The sequence below is a fragment of the Microcaecilia unicolor genome, chromosome 9, assembly GCF_901765095.1.
Source record: "Microcaecilia unicolor chromosome 9, aMicUni1.1, whole genome shotgun sequence".
In the NCBI taxonomy this organism is placed as follows: Eukaryota; Metazoa; Chordata; class Amphibia; order Gymnophiona; family Siphonopidae; genus Microcaecilia; species Microcaecilia unicolor.
Window position 1 is genome coordinate 66,308,773 of NC_044039.1, and position 21,546 is coordinate 66,330,318.

At 44.6% G+C, this 21,546-nt stretch overlaps 1 protein-coding gene across 2 annotated transcripts in view; it reads right to left on the bottom strand.

Annotated features, from left to right (window-relative positions):
- Positions 1-20,219, bottom strand: part of WNT7B (Wnt family member 7B) — a 740,164-nt gene extending 719,945 nt beyond the window's left edge. The window contains exon 1 of one of the 2 annotated variants that reach the window (XM_030213972.1): positions 19,869-20,219. In XM_030213972.1, coding sequence (XP_030069832.1) covers positions 19,869-19,939 — 71 coding nt within the window. In that variant the 5' untranslated portion in view covers positions 19,940-20,219. Of the gene's footprint in view, positions 1-2,105; positions 2,539-19,868 lie in introns of those variants that run through there. The other variant, XM_030213971.1, reaches the window with a different exon arrangement.
- Between the last annotated feature and the right edge of the window lie 1,327 nt (positions 20,220-21,546).

A 21,546-nucleotide genomic window follows, 5' to 3' on the forward strand; every position in this document is an offset into this window, starting at 1 on the left:
CAAGGAAAACCACTAGCATCTCAGCATCTGGTGTGTGGTTTCAAACTTTTGTTTCAAGATTCAAACTATTTATAGAAGTAAAACTTTTCAGGATAGTAATTTCCTACAGGGTTTTAAGAAAACATGGCTACGTTTATATTGGAAACGAGATTTAATTTATTATAAATGCAATCCTGTGGAAATAAAGCCGGCGTCCTGTTTCATATGCAGATGATTAGCTACCCGTGGACATGTTTTGCATGCAAAAACAAGAGCCTGGACACAAATCTAGCTACTTGCTTTGCTCGCCAGCATCCAACTATTTTAACTCCAAACTGAATTCTAATATTAATTATCTTTTAAAATCAATGGTCAAAGCATTTTCTTAGGCATTCTTGGGATTCAGATGAAGTGTTTCCGGACAATTCACATATTTTGGAAACCAGTTTATTTTTGTCATCTCATAAAAATGGTATTTTAGAACCCTAAAGAGTGCCTAAATTTGTCTATTTGGCACTCCTGTAGGCAGGAGGGGGAGAGGTCATAAACTTTTGAAAGCATCATAAAGTGGTATCACACGCCTAGCATATCGCCATCATGTGTTTTGCAATTTTGCACAGCACGCACAGTTCGGTTAGATTACGGCTTGCCACCTCTCAGTCTACCTCTAAAGAAAAGCTTGGTCGCGAGCCACTTAATTGTTCTTGCAAATATTCAAATAAATGAGATATGAAAATATGCATTCCATATTGTAACTACATAGAAATAAACGCCAATATGTTAAAAGCACACAGTGAGAGTTTTGCTTTAATTATATTCAACTTTACAGCACTTGGATTTAAGTAAATCGACTGTTGTGGCTCTATTCCCACAATCCGTGCAATATGTTACAGCTACACAGATTTTGTTTTATTCATACGTACTATTGGCTCTGTATGTGCTATATGTATTCGTCTCTTCATAGTGTAAGAAGAAATGCAATAACCTCATTAACTCTAGTAGTTCTCTGGGAGAGAACATGGTCTTGCGATTAAGAGATCCGATTGTATTCAGTGGCTAGCCCCTGGGTTCAAGCCCCATAAAACTGGCAAGGAAGCAGCAAATTTCTTGCTAACTAGATGCTTGCTTGCATCAGATCTTCTAGCTGCTGCGCACCGCATTGTCCTACTGTGTTTCCCATGCATGTTGCTTTTCAGTGGAGGAAAAAAACCCCCGGCGATTTCAGTTCTTGTAAATCTACTCTCAGCATGCTTACATTAAATCTTACACTTTTATGGATGTTTGAGGTTGGGATGTGACAAGCTCCCAGCTGGTGGAAATTGTAGCATAAAAAGTGATTAAGGAATAACTTTAAAACAATTACTGGATTTGGATCTTTTAGTCAAAATCTTGCAATAGCCTGCCTGGAAACAGCTCAAGACACCTGAAGTGAAATATAATGCTGGCTAACATTTCTAGGAACATGTGCATTTTTTCAACAATAAAGACGATCACAAGGGTTTCATAGACATCTCCTAATATCATTAAGATGAGATATACGCTTAGTGTTAATGTAGGTGGCTTCTTTTGTTTTCTTTCCTTTTTTTTAAATAAACAGGAAATTTTACGCCATGTTAGTGCAGAGGAAAGGGGGGGGGGGGGCCGGAACACGTGTTAAAACATCACATTCAAAACAATACCTCACTAAAAGTTGTCGGCTACCAACAGGTAAAATGTGTGTCCTGACTAAACCTAGCATGAATTTTTTTTATTTTTATGTTTTAGATTTCATGTTTCTTTCTCTCTCTCTCTCTCTCTCTCTCTCTCTCTCTCTCTCTGGGTGAACAATGCGCGTTAAAGTTACTTCGGGTATTGCATTTAAGAACTTATATTGAAATGCAATACGCGAAGTAACATTAACGCGCATCTTTGCGACTCCTCTAATGACAAGATCTTGCAGTTCTCCAAACCGGATCCGCCTATCCTTATAGTGTTGTTGTTGTTGTTGGTGTAGCAGTGTTCTTATTTTTATTTATTAGAAAAAAAATTACTTATGCATTTTTACTTTTTTTTTTTTTTACCAGTAGCATAATAACCAAGTAGCTCGTGGGATCGTTCAAAACAGTATAAAAATGTGGATCACTTACAGGTAGCTTCCACTGGTAAGGATGAGGAAAATCTGAGGGTAGTACACTGAGAGCAGGACGCTGCGAGATGAAAAAAGGATCATGGCTGAAGCCTGTTCCTGCTCTTGGAGTTTTCTTTCTTGTTCATTCCTTTAATGCCCCACACACTCACACACAAATCGCTCCCTCTTCCTTGGTGCCAGCTCTTTGCCCTTGGCTTCAGTCAAATTTGAAATCTGCTCTTTTGGTTTGGTGGGTTGGCTTTTCGCTTGCTGTTATTACTGGTTAGTATTCTCTTGGTGTTAACGTTGCACTCGGCTTCCAATGCAGAGGTTCAGATGCTGCTATGGGATTTTTTTTTCTGCTGCTGTTGGCTCTGGGATTCCGCCTGTCAGGTCTCAGTGGTTGGAAGTTGTTAGAGTGGGTTCTCTTGTTGGAACGAGGATGGTTTAAGGGATTTAGATACCAGAAAATGCTTCTCTTTCTTTTCTAACTCTCCTGAAATTGCGTGCTGCCATTGGGCAGTCAGATGCTGCAATCCGCCTACATAGTTTTTCAAAAGAAAGGGGATGGATGACAATAGAATGACACTGATCTAGCTAAAGCACTGCATTCAATGTGTTCACTGACTGGTACCTAATACCGTCTTTTGAAATCCCCAATAACTTAATAATAATTATGGCCCTCTACTTTTCTTATGCAACTTTGCAATTAAGTTTAAAAATAGGCTTCCAGATTAATTCGATTCTAAGTGGCACTGATTGATCAAATAATACACCATAAGAAACTTGGCAACTATAAGGAAACTACATTCCATATTAATTAATGTAGATACAAATTTATTCCAGCAATCATAGTTCTAAATATTTACCATCAGTTAGATAGCTCCAAATATCAAAGGAAAATGACACCTACAACGAGCTATGACCCCCCCCCCCCAAAAAAAAAAAATATCCTGGTAATATTTGGGTTTGTGCCAGCAAAATAGCTTCTATAACAAACTGCTAGGATTTGCAATGGGTTTGAAGCTGTTTATAAAGAGAAACCACTGCTTTTCCTGAAAGGTAGAAAGTAACATTTTTAAACACCAATAAATATTATTCCTTCCCTACGTTTTGTTTGGGAGAATTCTTTAAGGGATAGCTTTCCTAGAGCTAAGTTTCTTTACTTTGACGCCTACATATTATCTGCAAAATGTGTCTATCTTCACCCATATACATTACGGTTCTCTATTTTTGCCAACCTGACAAAAATTCCCATTGTACGCTATAGCTTAGTCTATGCTCCATCTACTACAACAAAATGGCATGGATTTTTTTCCATCATGCCATCTGCCCTGTTTAATTGTTGATTGGTTTTGCACAATAAGTGAGCATTAGGATTTTTCTTTATATCCCCCCCCCCCAAACATACACATAGGACCCTGCTTTTTATTTCCTCATCGAACTTCTGTATATGTAGTAGACCGAATCTCTTCTAAAAAGAAATGTTGAAATGCTAAAACTGGATCCTTCAAGTGAAGGTGATGGGATGAGAAAAGCTACGGTAGGCTTAATTTGTAAGTACATAAGGTTTACTTGGGGAGGGGGGAAATCATTGAGACACGATTTGAAATGGCAGGTTGACTATAACAGATAAATCAGAAAAGATAAATCAGAAGAAAATATATGTTTTCTTCAAGCTGATTCAATACTATTTTTTAAATTATTTAGAACTTCTGAATGAATTAAGACTTACCAGTTCGAGATTATAGCCAAATGTACTCATAAAAATAGGGGCCATATTTTGAGCCTCCTAAAATAAATTTAGATATTTATTTTTATTTATTTGACATTTATACCCGACATTATACAATAGTCAATTGTTTCAATGTGGCTTACAATAAAGGTGTAAGGAGACGGATAGGAAGACCTAACAGTGTGTTAAGCAATGTTTGGATTACATGGTGATTCAACTAGGTAATGAGTACATATTGATAGCCTTTACGTATTGATACATATTTATAATGCTCATTTGGGCGAAGCATACTGGTTGCTTAGTTTAGGGTTGTTTGGTTTGCTGGTTCATTTATGTGTATAACTACTCAAGCAATTAAAATGTCTTTTATAATTATTTACTGTACTTACCCCAGTCAGTAATAAATATCAGATCAACTCTTGTTTATTATAACTACTTCCTTTTCCTGAATATTTTGAACCACCGGATGGTTGTTGAAAGCAATCATTAAAGATTTCAACCCAAGTGTTCATTCATTTCTTCAATTTGATAATTTTATTTTATAGGAACATGAGTAAAAATCTGGTTTACACTTCATAATAAAGGGGATAATTATGTTACTGTCTGAATAAGGGAGGAAAATTATATTTAAGTTTTTGGTCAATCTTTAATTGCTAAAACCTTATGATTTTACAAACGTATTGTATTTAACCATATAAAGCAGACACACCAGACAATAAAGACATGGGAGTACCAACTAGAATTCAGATAATTCAGATTAATAAATATAAAAAAAATGCCCTGTAGATTTTAATATATCTGGTCATTTCTGTATCTTACACTTTTTACTAGCGTGCGTTGAATTGATAAATCCTTACATAAGCTACGATGATGTGTATGAGTAGAAGGCATATTACTTTCTATTAACAAATTAAGGCATATGTCCAAATTCTGAGAATCTATGTCAATTGTGAAAAGGTTAACGCTGATTGATATTCTGTTGCCATGCATGCTGTATTTATACCCTGAAGCAAGATACATACGCATTTGTGCTGCTTCTCAGGAGAAACCAATAGCGATTTCTTTAACGAACAGGAGGATAGGGGAATCGAAACCGTCGGCTGTAAATTTCAGGTTATTAAAGGAAGAAACAAGTAGGATTACCGGGTATTCTGTGATGCTTTTGTTAAAAGAGTTGTGACTATTCCATGAGAGGAAAAGATAATCCAAATTATATAGCTATGTAGAAGAAATGTGAACATGTTTCTGCAGCAACCTTTCCTGTGTAGGGTGGCAAACAGGAAATCTGGATCCCTGTGGGGTTACAACACGCTTTTAAAAATAATATTTTTGGAAACCCCAGAGAAATGCCAATCGATTTATTCAGCCTTCTTGTGAGGTCAGATTGGACACATTCCTCTAGATAAATTGAACGATAGATAGATAGATTGATAGATTGATTAATTGATTTTTGTGTGATCTTCACATTACAAAGAAGACTGCAAATCTGTAGGAGGCATATTGCTGTGTGCACTGTGTGAAGAGATGGAAGACCTGGGTGCCACTGAGTTTCCTTCATAACAATTCCTAAATTGCATTTGGAAAATGACCAGATTTGGTTTTAATGCACTGAAGTTATCTTATAATTTTTTGTGCCATCAGTTTCTTTATAGAGAAGAATGTTCAAATCCATATGACCTTTTCATTAATTTTTTGATCTTATCTCCAAATTGTTAAGGGTGCAAAATGCTCACTTTCCACCTAAATGTTAGTTCCTCAGGGGCATTGAGATGCAATGAGGTATCCTGAGATCTCCAGGAAATGGATTCCACTAACTCTTAAACACCCATTTTGGTCATATCCGGACTGGCAATGCGGACACAGTCTATTCAAAGTGAATGGGCTGTGTCGGCATTAGCATACAGCAGCTGCTAGCATGGCTTAGTAAACAATGAGGTTAATGTTAAATGATTTTGTAATAGATTTAGATTTATTATTTATAACCCACCCTTGTCCAGAGCAAGGTACAAAATATACATATCTAAAACACATAAATCACACAGACCTAAAAACAAAACAAAATATTACAAACTCAAACCTACTTCATAGCCCATATGCAGGCAGCAAGAAAGTCTCAAGCATAACCTTAAATTTAACCAACAGTAACATAAAAACCAAACACATCAAGTATGCCTTCAGCTGACGCTTAAACGCCAACAAATGAGTCTCATGTTTCAGTCCAGTTGGCAATTTATTCCATTGGAGAGGCCCTGCAATTGAAAAATTTCCTTTTCTGGACACATCCAGACGAAAGTGGATCAAGGCAGGCACAATTAAATTTCCAGTATTCATTGACCTTAACTGTCTCTGTGGTACATACCGCTGAATAGCATTCTTCAAATACATTGTATGTGTCATGAAACAAAACTTACAAATAAGAATAAACTCAACTTGTAACTTGAGAAGCAATCTCCATAGCACTTCCCTTTAAGAGAGGACAAGATTATGGAGAGACCAGCTCATTTCTGCACTAGATTAGAATTGTAATCTTTGTTTATTCTATATTTTCGATTACCTTAAGGCTGATTTTTTTTTTACCACTGCATTCATTCTAAAATGTTCATGGTGACATTTATTTTGGATGCTAAGATTTTATTTTGGAAGACAGTATGAAAAGAACACAATGAAGTGGCAATTATAGATGATAAACTAGTTCGGTAGTATTACCAGTTACGGCTTCTCGCTTCCTTTTCTATCTCATAGAAAATAGGAGCCCATATATACTTTCACCTAAACTGTATTTATTCTGCCAATCCCACCTCAATGACTACACTTTGCAGAAGCTTAAAAGGGTCTTCTTGCTTTCAATGAGTCTTACGTAAATAACTGTTATACAGACTTGATCAATATTACATTTTAAAATTAAACAGTGGAGCCCCACGGTACTAAACCCTTCATTACCATTTCTCTATTATTAAATTCTGTGAGCATAGTAGCATGGGTATTCACGAGTGGATTTGAACCGGGCTTTCCTAGTTGTCAATCTGGTGCTCTAAACCTACACTCGAGCACCAGATTGACAACTAGGAAAGCCCGGTTCAAATGATCTTGCTGCACCTTGTGATTTTGGGCAATCCTCCATTGCCTCAGGTGCAGACTTTAGCTTGTAAGCCCTCCAGGGACAGGGAACCTACCTAGTGTTCCTAAATCAACCTGGAGGTGTGAGTTGGCATTTTCATAAGCTTAGCTAATGTATTTGCTTCCTTATGTTGAACTTGTGAAAAGCCATGTATTATTACAATTATTTGGGCTTTTTATTCCAAAGAACATTTACTTTGGATTGGAGGATTAGCCTACTGCCATGAGCTGAGATTCTGGGGAACTGGGTTCAATGCTCAATGCAGCTTCAGTGCCCTGATGCTCAAAACTCCAACAGTGTTCTGAATAGCACTGTAACAGCGCAGAAGAACAATGCCCTAATGCTCAGTGCTAATGAGATGCAAATATAGGTGCACTCATAGCAATGAGCATTAGGGACTTCTGCAAGAGGATTGTGCTTTGGCATGAGAGGATTGTGCTTGGCACATGTGCAGAAGAGTTCCGTAGTAAGTTCAGCATCCCGGGAGTGCGCAGATCGAAGGAGGTGGCCCGGACAGCTATCACTGAGGATGCAGTTTCAGGAATGGGGAAAAAGAGGAAAAAGAAAACATCATGTGGGCATAGGCAAGCGGGGGGGGGGGGGGTGCGCAGCCGGTGGAGACGTGGGGGACTGGGCGGGGCCAGCAGGGGAGGCGTTTTCCCGGGCAGGAGCAGTGGGGTCGATAGGAGTCCCAGTGGCCGGCATGAGGAACGGGCTGTACGGTGTCTGGGGAGCGGGCAGGCCGTCGGGGCAGCCAGGATGAGTTGCAGGGAGGCAAGGAATGCTCCAAGGGCCTCAGCGGGGTTTTTCCCAGGAGGGGCCGGGGAGGGAGTCCCATGGGGAGCGGGCAGTGCCACATTTGGGTGGGGTCCGCATCCATGGGGGGCCTGGCCCCCTTGTGGGCTACCCTTGTGAATGGCACCAGCGGCCTACCCTTGGGTTGCTTCCTGGGTGGGCGCGTCTGCAGCAGGAGATGCGGGATGGGCGTTTCTGGCAGGAGGAGGGGCTCTCACCTGGGAGGCGGGGTGGGGCACCAGGTGGGCCGGTCCTGCTGCTTCCCCTGTTTTATATCCGCAGGGACAGAACAACATGGAAGGTGCTGGAACGGGTGTGGCAAGTCGAGAGGAGCGGGAGGCAGAGGAGCTAGCAACTGGATGACGGCGGGTGCACCTTGCTAAGCACAGAGGACCCAGCGCGGCAGGATGGAGTGCAGGAATATGGCCCGGCGGCAGCTCCTGGAATGGCTGTGCCAGGTGCTACAGCGTCTGGAGACGGTAATATAGGGGGCCCTAGTAAGGGGCAGGGGAGGGGGCACGGCGCAAGCGGAGGGGGCGGGGGAAGCGGAGTAGGGACTCTTCCTTCTCTTCTGGTTCCTCCTCTTCTTCCTCTACATCATCTTCCTCCACCTCTCAGGTGGGGGGCTAGACATGGCAGGAAGACACGACGACAGGCGCCGGGGTGGGGGCTAGAGGACCGCCGGCCTTAGTGGCCTTGTCAGAGCTTTGGGAGCAGGTGCCATGTCAGGAGTGGACCTTGCTAAGCACAGAGGACCCAGTGCGGCAGGATGGAGTGCAGGAATATGGCCCGGCGGCAGCTGCTGGAATTGCTGTGCCAGGTGCTACAGCGTCTGGAGACGGTGATAGAGGGGGCCCTAGTGGGGGGCAGGGGAAGGGGCACAGCGCAAGCGGAGGGGGAGGGGGAAGCGGAGTAGGGACTCTTCCTTCTCTTCTGGTTCCTCCTCTTCTTCCTCTACATCATCTTCCTCCACCTCTCAGGCGGGGGGCTGTACACGACAGGAAGGCAAGACGACAGGCGCCGGGGAGGGGGCTAAAGGACCGCCGGCCTTAGTGGCCTTGTCAGAGCTTTGGGAACAGGTGCCATGTTCGTTACGGAAGAGGATCAGGCAAAGTTGGTGCATTGATATATTCTGTTTGTTAGAGGGCAGGAAGAGACGGAAGTGTGCGAAGTGTAGCAAAGATCAGACCGAAGGACCAAAGGAGCGCAAGGTCGCAAAAACGGTGGTCAACTGGATGCGATCCTTTTTGCGTCTGACCAGCATCTGGGGGTGAAGTGATCAGAGTCAGTATGGCATGATGTTGGCATATGCGGATTCCATGTTGGACGCATTCCAGCGCTTCGGGGTTGGGCTTGGCTAAGCTACGACAAAGCCTTTCAAAACAAAATGGAGGAGAACACACACATGACCTTGGGTACACAGGATATCTATCAACCTTTGGTTGGTACACATGGCACCTCGATCTGTGGCGGCGGGGGGAGGGGGGCAGGCAAAGGAGGATTCACTCTGCCCAGCTCGGGCAAGCCCTTTTGTGCCATGGAGAGGGGGGAGGGCAGTGCCATGGGGTCTGTCTGCTGGCGATTTAATAGAGTGGCCTGTCTGTTCCCGGATTGTAAGTTTCGCCACGCGTGTTCCGCGTGCAGGCAAGGACACGCCGCAGTCAAATGTCCGAGGAAGGGAATAGGGGGTGCACCTGCCGTTAAACAGTAGGTGGTTAGAACGGGGGCCCATGCCGGTGAGGGTTGCTGCGATGCTGCCATGGCTCCACCAATACCCGGCAAAATAAGCAGCGGTGACGCTGGAGAAAGGTTTCACAGAAGGGTTCATTATTCCTTACCAGGAGTAGGTAGTGCCTAATTGGGTGCAGAACTCGGTGTCAGTCTTGAGACTGGGGAGGGTAGTGTGAGGCAAACTGGATAAGGAGTTACAGTTGGGCACGGGGGCGGGCCCATTTGTCGGTCGCCCCTTCTCCCCTTTTATGCTGTCCCCGTTGGCAGTGATCCCGAAAAAGCAGACAGGGAAGTTCCGTTTGATACACAACCTGTCCTATCCGTTGGGCAGGTCGGTGAATGCGGGCATTCCCAAAGACTGCTGCTCAGTGCAGTACACCTCGTTTGATTGCGCGGTGCGACTTGTGCGCCAGTGTGGAGTCGGAGCGCAGTTGGCAAAAGTCGATATAGAGGCAGCCTTTAGGTTGTTGTCGGTCCACCCATCTGCCTTTCCGCTGCTAGGGTTTCATTTTGACGGGGCCTTTTATTTCGACCGATGTTTGCCGATGGGGTGCTCTGTGTCATTTGCTTATTTTGAGCATTTCAGCTCCTTCGTGCATTGAGTGACTTTGCAGAGGGTGGGGTTGGACACTCTGGTGCACTATGTGGAAGATTTCCTGTTCATAGGAGCCCGGGATAGTGGAGATTGTGGTAGGTTGTTGGGAGCCTTTTTACAGGTGGTGGCTGACTTTGGCATGCCGTTGGCTTCCAACAAGATGGAGGGCCCTGCGTCGGTCCTGACTTTTTTGGGCATCGAGATCGACACAGTGCGCATGGTGACGTGGTTGCCACAAGAGAAGGTGGTGCAATTGGAGGAGCAGAACTTGGGGGTGTTACAGGTAAAGAAGGCCACACTGGGGGTCATCCAGTCCTTATTTGGGAGTCTAAGTTTTGCTTGTAGGGTCATCCTGATGGGGCATGCCTTTTCACGGCGTCTGGCAGTGGTGACATCTGGGGTAGTGCAACCTCACCATCATGTCCGTTTATCTGCGGGGGTGCGCAGCGATCTGCGGATGTGGTTGGACTTCCTGTCGGCATTTAACAGTACGTTGGCACTGCGGAGTGCAGAGATGTCCAATGTGGATCTTGAGCTGTTTACAGATGCGGTGGGGAGCACGGGTTTTGGAGTCTACTGTGCGGGTGCTTGGTGTGCTTCCCTGTGGCCGGAAAGTTGGATTGAGGCAGGACTTACAAAGAATATCACCTTTTTGGAACTGTTTCCGTTTGTGGTAGCCTGTGAGTTGTGGCCGGGGCAGTTGTGGGATAGGAGTATACTGGTGTGGTGCGACAATCAAGGGGTGGTGGAGGTGGTGAACAAGCAGACGGCGCATTGCTTGATGGTGAACTCCTTGATTCAGGAATTGGTGCTGCGCTGTTTGCGGCTGAACGTACGTCTCAGGGCTAGACGTACCAGGACTGGATAATCAGGTAGCTGATGCGTTGTCTCGATTTCAATTTCAGGCTTTCAGGGCCCTAGCACCAGAAATGGACATGGAAGGGCAGCAGATGCTGGAGCAACTTTGGCAACTCAGAGACCAGAGGTGTGGAAGATGTTGAGGACCTTGGTAGCACCGACAACTTGGTCTGCCTACGTCAGCGGCTATGATCGAGTGTCTAGCTTTCTTCAGAGTGAGGGCTGGTCCGAGGGGCAAGCGGAATGCGGTGAGGCACTAGCTGGCGGGCTTCACGTTTTTCAGCAAGGCTTTTGGATGGGGTCAACCTAGTACCCGTTTCCTAGTGAGCAGTGCCTTAAAAGGCTGGAGCAGAGCAGTTCCGCCAATGGGGGATGCACGTCAGCCGATCACCCACAGCTTGTTAGTGTGAGTGTTGCAAGTAGTTGGAGAGGTGGCTCGGTCGGCTTTCGAAGCCAGGCTATTCCGAGCAACCTTTGCCTTGGCCTTTTATGGGGCTTTTCGGGTGGCGGCGAGGTGGTGGCAAGGCGTGGGTCAGCTGAGGTGTCCTCGGGGCTACTGTACGAAAATGTGCGCATTCAGGACGGTTTGTTCCACATCAAGTTGTTGTGGTCTAAAACAGACCAGAGGGGGATAGGTAGAACGATAGCGTTGAGGGGGGTTCAAGGTATGGACTCCTGTCCAGTGGCTTTGTTGACAGACTACTCAGAGGTCCGGCCCATGGGATCTCCCTCTCTCTTGGTGCATGCCGACGGCGCGGTGCTAACGAGGTACCAATTTGCAGCGGTACTCCGTCGGTGTCTTGGGACGGCAGGGGAGAACCCGAGTCAGTTTGGTACGCATTCCTTCCACATTGGGGTGGCTACAAGTGCCAGTCAAGCGGGCTTGGAAGCGGACACCATTCGCAGTATTGGCAGGTGAGCTCCTGGGGCCTATCTGGGTTACATCCGGCCTTTTTGAGAGGATGGGTTTGGGCGGTGCAATGCCTGGAACTACTGTCTGCTAGGCCTATTCTATAACACTTGTTAGTTGTTTGTTCTTTGATGATCTTGGGGGGTCCATGTTTGGCCCTCCCACTTTTAGATGCTGGTTCGACATATGCAGTGTGGATTGTCAGTCATTCTTTCGTCCACTGGGCTAGAGTCCGAGCGGCGCAACGGCCAGGAGGGGTCCAACGGGGATTGGCATGGCAAGGGATCAGAATATCCTGGTGGGGTGAGCGTAGAATGAGATGGAGTCAGCTCCTGCCGTTACTGTATCGGGTGCAGGATGCGCCCCGGCACTCTCAGATGTTACTTCTCCATTTGGGTGGCAACGATGTGGATGGCTGGACAGGCAAGAGGCTCATCGACACGGTAAAAGAGGACTTGCGACTGGCAATGGCATGGTTCCCTTATACAATGGTGGTGTGTTCAGACATTATTCCCAGACCGGCCTGCCTCCCGGCCTGCAAGTGGCGCCGGGGATTGAGTAAGATCAACCGGCAGGTCAGTGCGTGGATCATGGCAAGGGGGGGGGGGGCCTTCAAATCAGGCACACCTGGGTGGACACTCAATGTGTGGGATTATTTGCAAGGGACTGGGTGCATTTGTCCGATGTGGGCCTGGACTTGTTTTTGTTGGATATTCAGGACTGTCTGGAGAAAAATGGGAGGGACAGGGTCTGAAGGCCGCAGCTTTCTGGGGGGGGAGGAGAGTCCTTGCGGGCACAAGAACCTCCCCCTGTGGCAAAAAGAAGCAATCAAATCCTGAGCTACAGGAGCTATGGCTCATGGGGGCCAAGCCATGGCATGACAGGCGGGTTGGGCGACCCGGAAGATGTGCGGAGGTCTGCACGGATCAGGGCCCTTGCTGTTAAGGCGGGGCCTGGAAGATGCCGAGAAGTGGCCGCTTTGCTAATACGGTGAGCGGCGGGGGGGGGGGGGGGCTGACTGGATGTTAAGCCTGGACATATGTAGCTCAGGGTGGGGGGGGGGGGGTCATGTTATTTCTTCAAGTTAATGAAGTTAAGTACATTTATTTATTGTACATTTATATCCCACATTTTCCCACTCATGCAGGCACAATGTGGCTTATAAAAATTAGGCAGATATACAAACAAGCTGAAAGACAGTGCAGAGGAGACAGAGGATAGATGGTGGGAAAAAAAAATAACTAGCAACAGAAGGCAGAGCAGGGTGGGGATCAGGAGGGGGTTATCATATTGCGGAGTAACCACGGGTGTAGCTTTTAGTAAAGAAGTGGGTTTTCAGCAGCTTCTTGAAAAGGCCGTGGTCCACTTGTGCTTTAAGGTGCTGCGGGAGAGCGTTCCAGGATTTAGGGCCCCAGTAGCGGAAGGAAGAGGTGAAAATCCTTTTGTACTTGACTCCCTTACAAGTTGGGAAGTATAGGTGGAGATACGTCCGTGCAGCAGGCGTGGCCTTCCTGGGAGGAAGGTCGATCAATGGGAGCATGTACTCAGTAGCCAACCCATAGATGATTTTGTGGGTTAAGGAGCAGAGCTTAAAAGTGATGCGCTCCTGTACAGGTAGCCAGTGGAGCCTGAAGCGAAGAGGCTCGGCATGAGCATAACAACGTTCTCCTAGAATCAGTCTCGCAGCAGTGTTCTGGACTGTCTGGAACTTTTTCAGTAAGGAGATCTTGCAGCCTGCATAAATTCCGCTACAGTAATCCAGATGGGAGAGAACCAGCCAGTGCACAAGGGTACGGAATAGGGCTCTGGTAAGGAGGCATCATATGCGTCTTAGCCTCCACATAGCATGAAACATTCGTTTGGAGACCAAATGCATGTTATTATCCAACTGGAGGTGCTTGTCCAGGTGCACTCCTAAGAGTCACAGACTGTTGGAAATTGGGAGAGAGTAGCCCTTTAGTGGCAGCACTGTGTCGATAATCTGGGCATAGGTGGATGAGAGAACGAGACATTGGGTTTTTTCCTTGTTCAATTTAAAGCGAAACACCTGAGCCCAATGCGAAATGGTGGAGAGGCATGAGTCGATGCGATCAGCGATTTCCGATATGGTGGTATGAAAGGGGATGTAGATAGTAATATCGTCTGCATAGATGAAAGGATTTAGGCCTAGTTATGCTAGGGCGGAGGCTAGAGGTGTCAGCATAACATTGAATAAGGATGGTGAAAGGGGGGAGCCCTGAGGTACCCCGCAAGAGGCTTTCCACGGCGAAGAGAATGCGGAGTTCGCTGTGACCTGGTAGGTTCTAGTGGTTAGGAAGCCCTCAAACCAGTGCAGAACAGATCCTCCTACGCCGTAAGAGTCTAGTAAATGTAATAGTAGTTCATGGTCCACCATATCGAAGGCGCTTGACATGTCAAATTGGAGCAGTAGTACCTTCCTTCCGATGGCCAATTCTTGTTTAAAGTTTGAGAGGAGGGTGACTAAAACAGTTTCTGTACTATATTGAGCACGGAAGCCGGACTGTGAGTAGTGAAGGATGCCATGGGCAGCCAGGAAGTCATTGAGCTGAGTGTTCACCATACTCTCCATTAGCTTGGTGAACAAAGGAATTGAAGCCACTGGATGATAGCTAGAGATAACATCTGGCTTTTTCTGTTGGTTCTTCAGTATGGGGGTGAGGAGAATGTTACCATGGCCTGATGGGAAGGAACAAGTGCTTAACATAAAGTTTAGGTAGCAGGTCAGATCTTTGACAAAACACTTCGGGGCGGCTTTTAGAAGATGGGCCGGACAGACATCCAATCTACAATGTTTATTGGAGAACTTTCGTAAAGCAGAGGATACGTTGTCGGGTAATAGATGGTTAAAATCAGTCCAAGTGCGATCAGCCGGGCAGAAATCTGTAGGCTTAACCAAGGAATCCAAGAAGTCATCTACATCCGAAAAACATCTTACAGTGGAAGACCGCAAGGTTGAGATTTTCTCTTTAAAGTAGGTGGCAAGTTGGGTGGCAGACGGAGTGACAGCACTGGGAACTTCCAGTTTGCGGGTATCAAGGAAGGAGCGTAGCAGCTGATACACCTTTTGTATGTCACGGCCATCAGACAGCAAGTTAGAAGAAAAGTAGGAGCGCTTTGCTTGCTGGATTGCATATTTATATTTGCGGTGATAGGTTTTCCAGGCCTCCAGTGTCAGGTCTGTTTTCCGTTTACGCCAAGCTCGTTCTAGTCTTCTCGTCTCAGACTTCAAGGCTCTAAGATCAGCGGAGTACCAGGGAGTTGACTTGCGGATAATAGAAGTTTTAAGATATAAAGGCGCAATGGAATCCAGCACTGACTTGCATTTAGTTTCCCAGTCAGAGAGGTAGGTAGGCGAGTTAGGTAGTAACTCCCTGTTGTTAGTATAGATAGCCTTCCAGAATAGGCAGGGATCAATGGCGCCTCTAGAATAATACTGGAGGATCTTGTGGGTCTTTGGAAGGCCTGAGCGTTGCCAACGCAAGGCTATTATCAAAAACAAAATTACAGAGCACATCCGAGGACATGGATTACTGAGACCAAGTCAGCATGGCTTTTGTGTGGGGAAATCTTGCCTGACCAATTTACTTCAATTCTTTGAAGGAGTGAACAAATATGTGGACAAAGGGGAGTCGGTTGATATTGTGTATCTGGATTTTCAAAAGGCGTTTGACAAGGTACCGCATGAAAGGCTACAGAGGAAATTGGAGGGTCATGGGATAGGAGGAAATGTCCTATTGTGGATTAAAAACTGGTTGAAGGATAGGAAACAGAGAGTGGGGTTAAATGGGCAGTATTCACAATGGAGAAGGGTAGTTAGTGGGGTTCCTCAGGGGTCCGTGCTAGGACCGCTGCTTTTTAATATATTTATAAATGATTTAGAGATGGGAGTAACTAGCGAGGTAATTAAATTTGCTGATGACACAAAGTTATTCAAAGTCGTTAAATCGCGACAGGATTGTGAAAAATTACAAGAGGACCTTACGAGACTGGGAGACTGGGCGGCTAAATGGCAGATTATGTTTAATGTGAGCAAATGCAAGGTGATGCATGTGGGAAAAAAGAACCCGAATTATAGCTACGTCATGCAAGGTTCCACATTAGGAGTTACGGACCAAGAAAGGGATCTGGGTGTCGTCGTCGATAACACACTGAAACCTTCTGCTCAGTGTGCTGCTGCGGCTAAGAAAGCGAATAGAATGTTGGGTATTATCAGGAAAGGTATGGAAAACAGATGTGAGGATGTTATAATGCCGTTGTATCGCTCCATGGTTCGACCACACCTTGAGTATTGTGTTCAATTCTGGTCGCCGCATCTCAAGAAAGATATAGTAGAATTGGAAAAGGTGCAGCGAAGGGCGACTAAAATGATAGCGGGGATGGGACGACTTCCCTATGAAGAAAGATTAAGGAGGCTAGGGCTATATAGCTTGGAGAAGAGACGGCTGAGGGGAGACATGATAGAGGTATATAAAATAATGAGTGGAGTGGAACAGGTGGATGTGAAGCGTCTGTTCACGCTTTCCAAAAATACTAGGACTAGGGGGCATGCGATGAAACTACAGTGTAGTAAATTTAAAACAAATCGGAGAAAATTTTTCTTCACCCAACGTGTAATTAAACTCTGGAATTCGTTGCCGGAGAAAGTGGTGAAGGCAGTTAGCTTAGCAGAGTTTAAAAAGGGGTTGGACGGTTTCCTAAAGGACAAGTCCATAAAACGCTACTAAACGGACTTGGAAAACTCCAAAATTCCAGGAATAACATGTATAGAATGTTTGTATGTTTGGGAAGCTTGCCAGGTGCCCTTGGCCTGGATTGGCCGCTGTCGTGGACAGGATGCTGGGCTCGATGGACCCTTGGTCTTTTCCCAGTATGGCATTACTTATGTACTTATGTAAAACAACTTGTAATGGTCTGACCAGGGAGTATCAACCCAGCCGGCATCGTGCAGGGAAAAAAGTTGTTCGTCCAAAAATGTAAAGGAGAGGAGATCCAAAGAATGCCCTTTACAGTGAATTGGACATGGTTAATAAAGCAAGCTGCGGCCTATATTTACCCAACTCTGGTGTCGGAGGGTTATTGGTGGGGGCAGACAGAGGGAGGGGGAAGGGGAGGGGGGTAAAAGGGGGTCGAACAGGGTCCCAGCTCCAAGGTTTATTATTTTATGCTTATGCTGTAGCCCATTGTCCCTTTCCTAGCAACTGTATTCCCTGTGTCAGGATGGTAAAAAATTGTTTTAAGGAGTTAAATAAAGTGCAAACAGAGGTTAAGGGGGACCTAATATTTTCTGTTTGAGCACAGATAGCCAAGTGTTTTATTAAGTAAGCAATTCCTTTTCTCCCTCCCCCCCCCCCCAACTCACCTCACTTGTACATGTTCCTAAAAATATAAGGCCTTTTTTCAGGTGCGCTGAAAAATGAACCTGCGCGTGTCCAATACACGCATCTACACCAGTGCAGGCCACTTTTCGGCGCACCTTAGTAAAAGGACCCCTCAGTTCCCTGTAACAACTTTAAGCATAAACATGCACCATCTGCTGGCCAAATAGGAGAAATACACTTCAGACAATTAAAACAGGGAAATATCCAAAACAAAGTCAGATAAAAACAATGAAGCTGTGATTTATACAAGAATTATATCAGTATACCCTACCCTAGACCAGGGCCGGTGTCAGGACTGGGCAAACAGCAATTGCCCTGGGCCCCATGTTACTGGGGGCCCCAAACCTGCCTGAAGTTGAAGAGGGACAGCCTGCAAGCCAGCTTTGGGGTCCTCTCCTTAGCATCTGCCCTGGGCCCCATCATGTCTAGCACTGGCCCTGCCCTAGTCACATAGCACCTCTTCAACACCAGATCTCTTGTCACTATACACTTCCCAACTTACTCCATCTTACAGACTTTAGTGGCATTCCCTTATAAATGTACATTTCTCTATTTTACCAGTGCTTCGCTGCTTCTCAACCCACTCCTGGAGTGGAGATTTTTTTTTAAGGATTACCACAATGAATATGCATGAGATAGATCCTAAAAACCTAGGTGTGCCTCCAAAAGATGATTGAGAAGAACTGTTATATTACGTATTATAGGATACTGAACATTTTCACATCTTCAATTGAGATAGGGCAATATGAAAACCACTACATTTGATCCATTAACTGTACTTGATAGGGAAAATGCATTTTATCATACCCATTCTTTGTCTATTTTGCTTAAATAATATTTTCTATCAGCTAAAGGTGCCAACATTTCAAAATGATTGGAAGGTGCCAAACAATACAAATACCCTTCCCCCACTTTAATACAATGAAGGAGCTTACTCAATATTGGGCGTGTGCAGCACCCACTGACACCTACAGAGATGGATCCTACAATCACAGGTTTGTTTGTCTGCCACCTACATATAGAGGCAACAGATATTGTTGTTCATCTTGCCCATGTACTGCAGTACCACACTATGTCTCCAACATCATGTACTGAACCTTATCATTGGATCTTTTTTTCAAATGACATACTCAAAGTGATCAGTATGTTTTCACTCCGAAACCAGTCATCTCTGAGATCCACCACCTGGGTCCAAATTCCTGTATCTTCCTCTCCCACTCTGAGTACTGTAACCCCTCCCTCAGGACAATTGATTATATATCTGGTGTACAAATGGTGAGAAACAGGAGTGGTCGGAGTTTCTGCCCAGTCTGCATTTTCCCCTAGAAATTCCTAGTTTTCCATCATTGAAATAAAAATCCATATATCTCGTTGGAAAGATGTACAACAACAACAAAAAAATCATAATACCAACCAATTCAAGAATCCAGTGAGCTGCATAGGTTAAGATGTTTAAAACGTTTAAATTTCTCCCCAGTTAAAAGTATGGACAAGGTAGGGATAGAAAAACACTCTATGGCCCGGTAGGAGGCAGCGGGCATGAAGCTGGGAGGGCAGGAGGGACTTTGCAAGATCTGCAAGTCTCTGGATATACTTAGCAATTATCTTCATTTTAAGCTTATTGCTGTTTTCCACTTGTATTGATTTAAAGCTCAGAAGTAAAACATCTTCCCAATCCAAGCTCACCCTAAGCATTCTTGGAGAAAAAAAAATCCCCCAGTTATGCAAGACAGATATCATTCTCTAAAGAGTTAGCAGTTAAACAGGTAAGAACTCGGCTGAGCTCAGGAATGTGGAAATACAACTCGCTGTGCTCCAAACACTGATATTAATAAGGGCACACAGGTAAGGGAGAACGGGGAAAAAAGCTTGGCAAATAACTTTCCTATAATTAACATAACGACTCGGATCATTGTGATCAAATAACAAGAAGCAAACATTTGGTCTGCAATAACAGACGAAAAAAGTGACATGCAAATGAAGCAGACTATAGTCGGAGAGCTTCATTTCAGGAGTCTCAGGTCAGGCTCTGACTGCAGCATATCTGTGTTTCAGGGCTGCCGCAATGCGTGAGGTTGACAGACTAGTTGTCAAGTTAATTTCAACAAGTCTGTGTGATGGATAGAAACTCAAATTATGTCTAGGCCTTAAAAAAAAATCCTCTGGGAGTTGAGATCGATTTTTTTCATACTTATTCTATTCTTGAGCTCTTTTCTATTGTCCCATTACTGGAGACTGCACTACATTTTAGATGTGTCAGGGTTTAGAAAATTTGTTTTAAGCAGTTAAAGTGCAGATAGGAATCCTTTTGCACTGTAATCGCGCTCTCTCTCTCTCTCTCTCTGTTATAGTCGAGAATTACTCTGTTTAAAAAATCACTATAGATAGATATAGATGTGCAATGATTATTTAAACCATCGACTTTATAATCGTTCTCACTGTAAGCGGGAAATGGGATATGTCACCCTGGTGGGTCTGAGGTCTGATTTGTAAATATGAACTGTTAGAAAGAGCAAGAGTATGTATGTATCTTTCTGCCTCTGTATTTATTGTGCCTAAGTGTGCCTGTTTGTGTCTGCGTCTTTTTCTATTCACACATAAGCATATAGATCTGCAGTCGGTTGGATAATCTCATACTCACCCTAATTTCACATAGATGACTCCAAAACAGAGAAACACGTAGAAAATCCACTTCCGAAAATTTCTGTGCATGATCTAGGGAATGAACTGAGCCATAAATCTTTTAAAAAAAATGAACTGCTGTTTGTAGATTAAGTTCCACCCAACTACATTCTGTATCAACCCAACAGCGGTTCGCCTGAAAACTATGAAAGTTCACACAACAGTCTGCTCTTCTTATATCCATCAAAAGGCTTTGACATGAAAAACTAAGGGGAGGGGTGAAAAGAACAATGCCCCCCTCCCACAAAAAAAATGCAGACAAAACTGGTGGGTGGTTGAGTTGGAGGCTGAATGAAGTACAGTAGCTCTGATCTTGATCAGCCACCTCACACGAGCTACGTTCAATATGTTTTTACTTGTTCTGGCTTTCTCCAGGTAACACTACGCACGGTATCTGAGACACTACAGGTAGGAGGATCTCTCTCTCTCTCTCTCTCTCTCTCTCTCTCTCTCTCTCTCTCTCTCTCTCTCTCTCTCTCTCTCTCTCTCTCTCTCTCTCTCTCTCTCTCTCTCTCTCTCTCCTCTATCCTCTGCTGAAGTGAAGGTGTAAAAACGAGTTATGCGGATTTCCACGCCTCCATTCGGGAGAGTTTCAGAATTTTCAGGAAGGGAAGTCACAAATCTGTGAGTTATACTTTTGCCAGAAAAACGTAGGTCTACCAGTAATGAAAATAAGGTTACCAAATGCAGACTGCGATAGACTGTAGGTCCACTCACAAATAGGGGGTATGGGGAATCGTAATATTCTCTTTTTGATCGGGATTTTTTGGGTGGGGGGAGGGAACATAGATTCCTTGAGTTTAATACCTGTTAGCTATTTTATAAATTCCTGTTCGCTTATCTTTATGGGGCAGGAACTCCAATCTTTCTCTCTTTTGTATTGTCATTGATACTAAACTCCTTGGTGACGTTGCTTTTGTGTCTTGCGGCTAACATTTGGCCATGGACTAGGAGAGATTCAGCAAAACAGAGCTTCAGATTGTGCATTTTTGTGGAAACACGACAAGGTAATACCTACTGCATCCAATTTTGCCATCATTGTCAGCCTTTCCGATGGTGTCGATTTCTCCACTAATCCAGGGCTAGATCCGAAACCTAATCTATGAACAGGTACTCCAGCGGATAAATAGAAACTCAAATGACTATACACATGCTTAAGAACTCTCAGACACCGCACAAATCGCCTGGCAATATCGACATATCACTTATAAAACAACCAATAAAAATAGTAAACCCATAGTATTTCATCTTGGTATGCCAAAACGTATTCATTGAATTCCATCACCTTTAAGTATTTGTATCATTAATTAATGTATTGAAACATATACCCTCAAAATGATCCAAAGTTCAAAGCAAACCCATCAGCAAATACTAAGTACATAAGTACATAAGTAATGCCATACTGGGAAAAGACCAACGGTCCATCGAGCCCAGCATCCTGTCCACGACAGCGGCCAATCCAGGCCAAGGGCACCTGGCAAGCTTCCCAAACGTACAAACATTCTATACATGTTATTCCCGGAATTGTGGATTTTTCCCAAGTCCATTTAGTAGCGGTTTATGGACTTGTCCTTTAGGAAACCGTCCAACCCCTTTTTAAACTCTGCTAAGCTAACCGCCTTCACCACTTTCTCTGG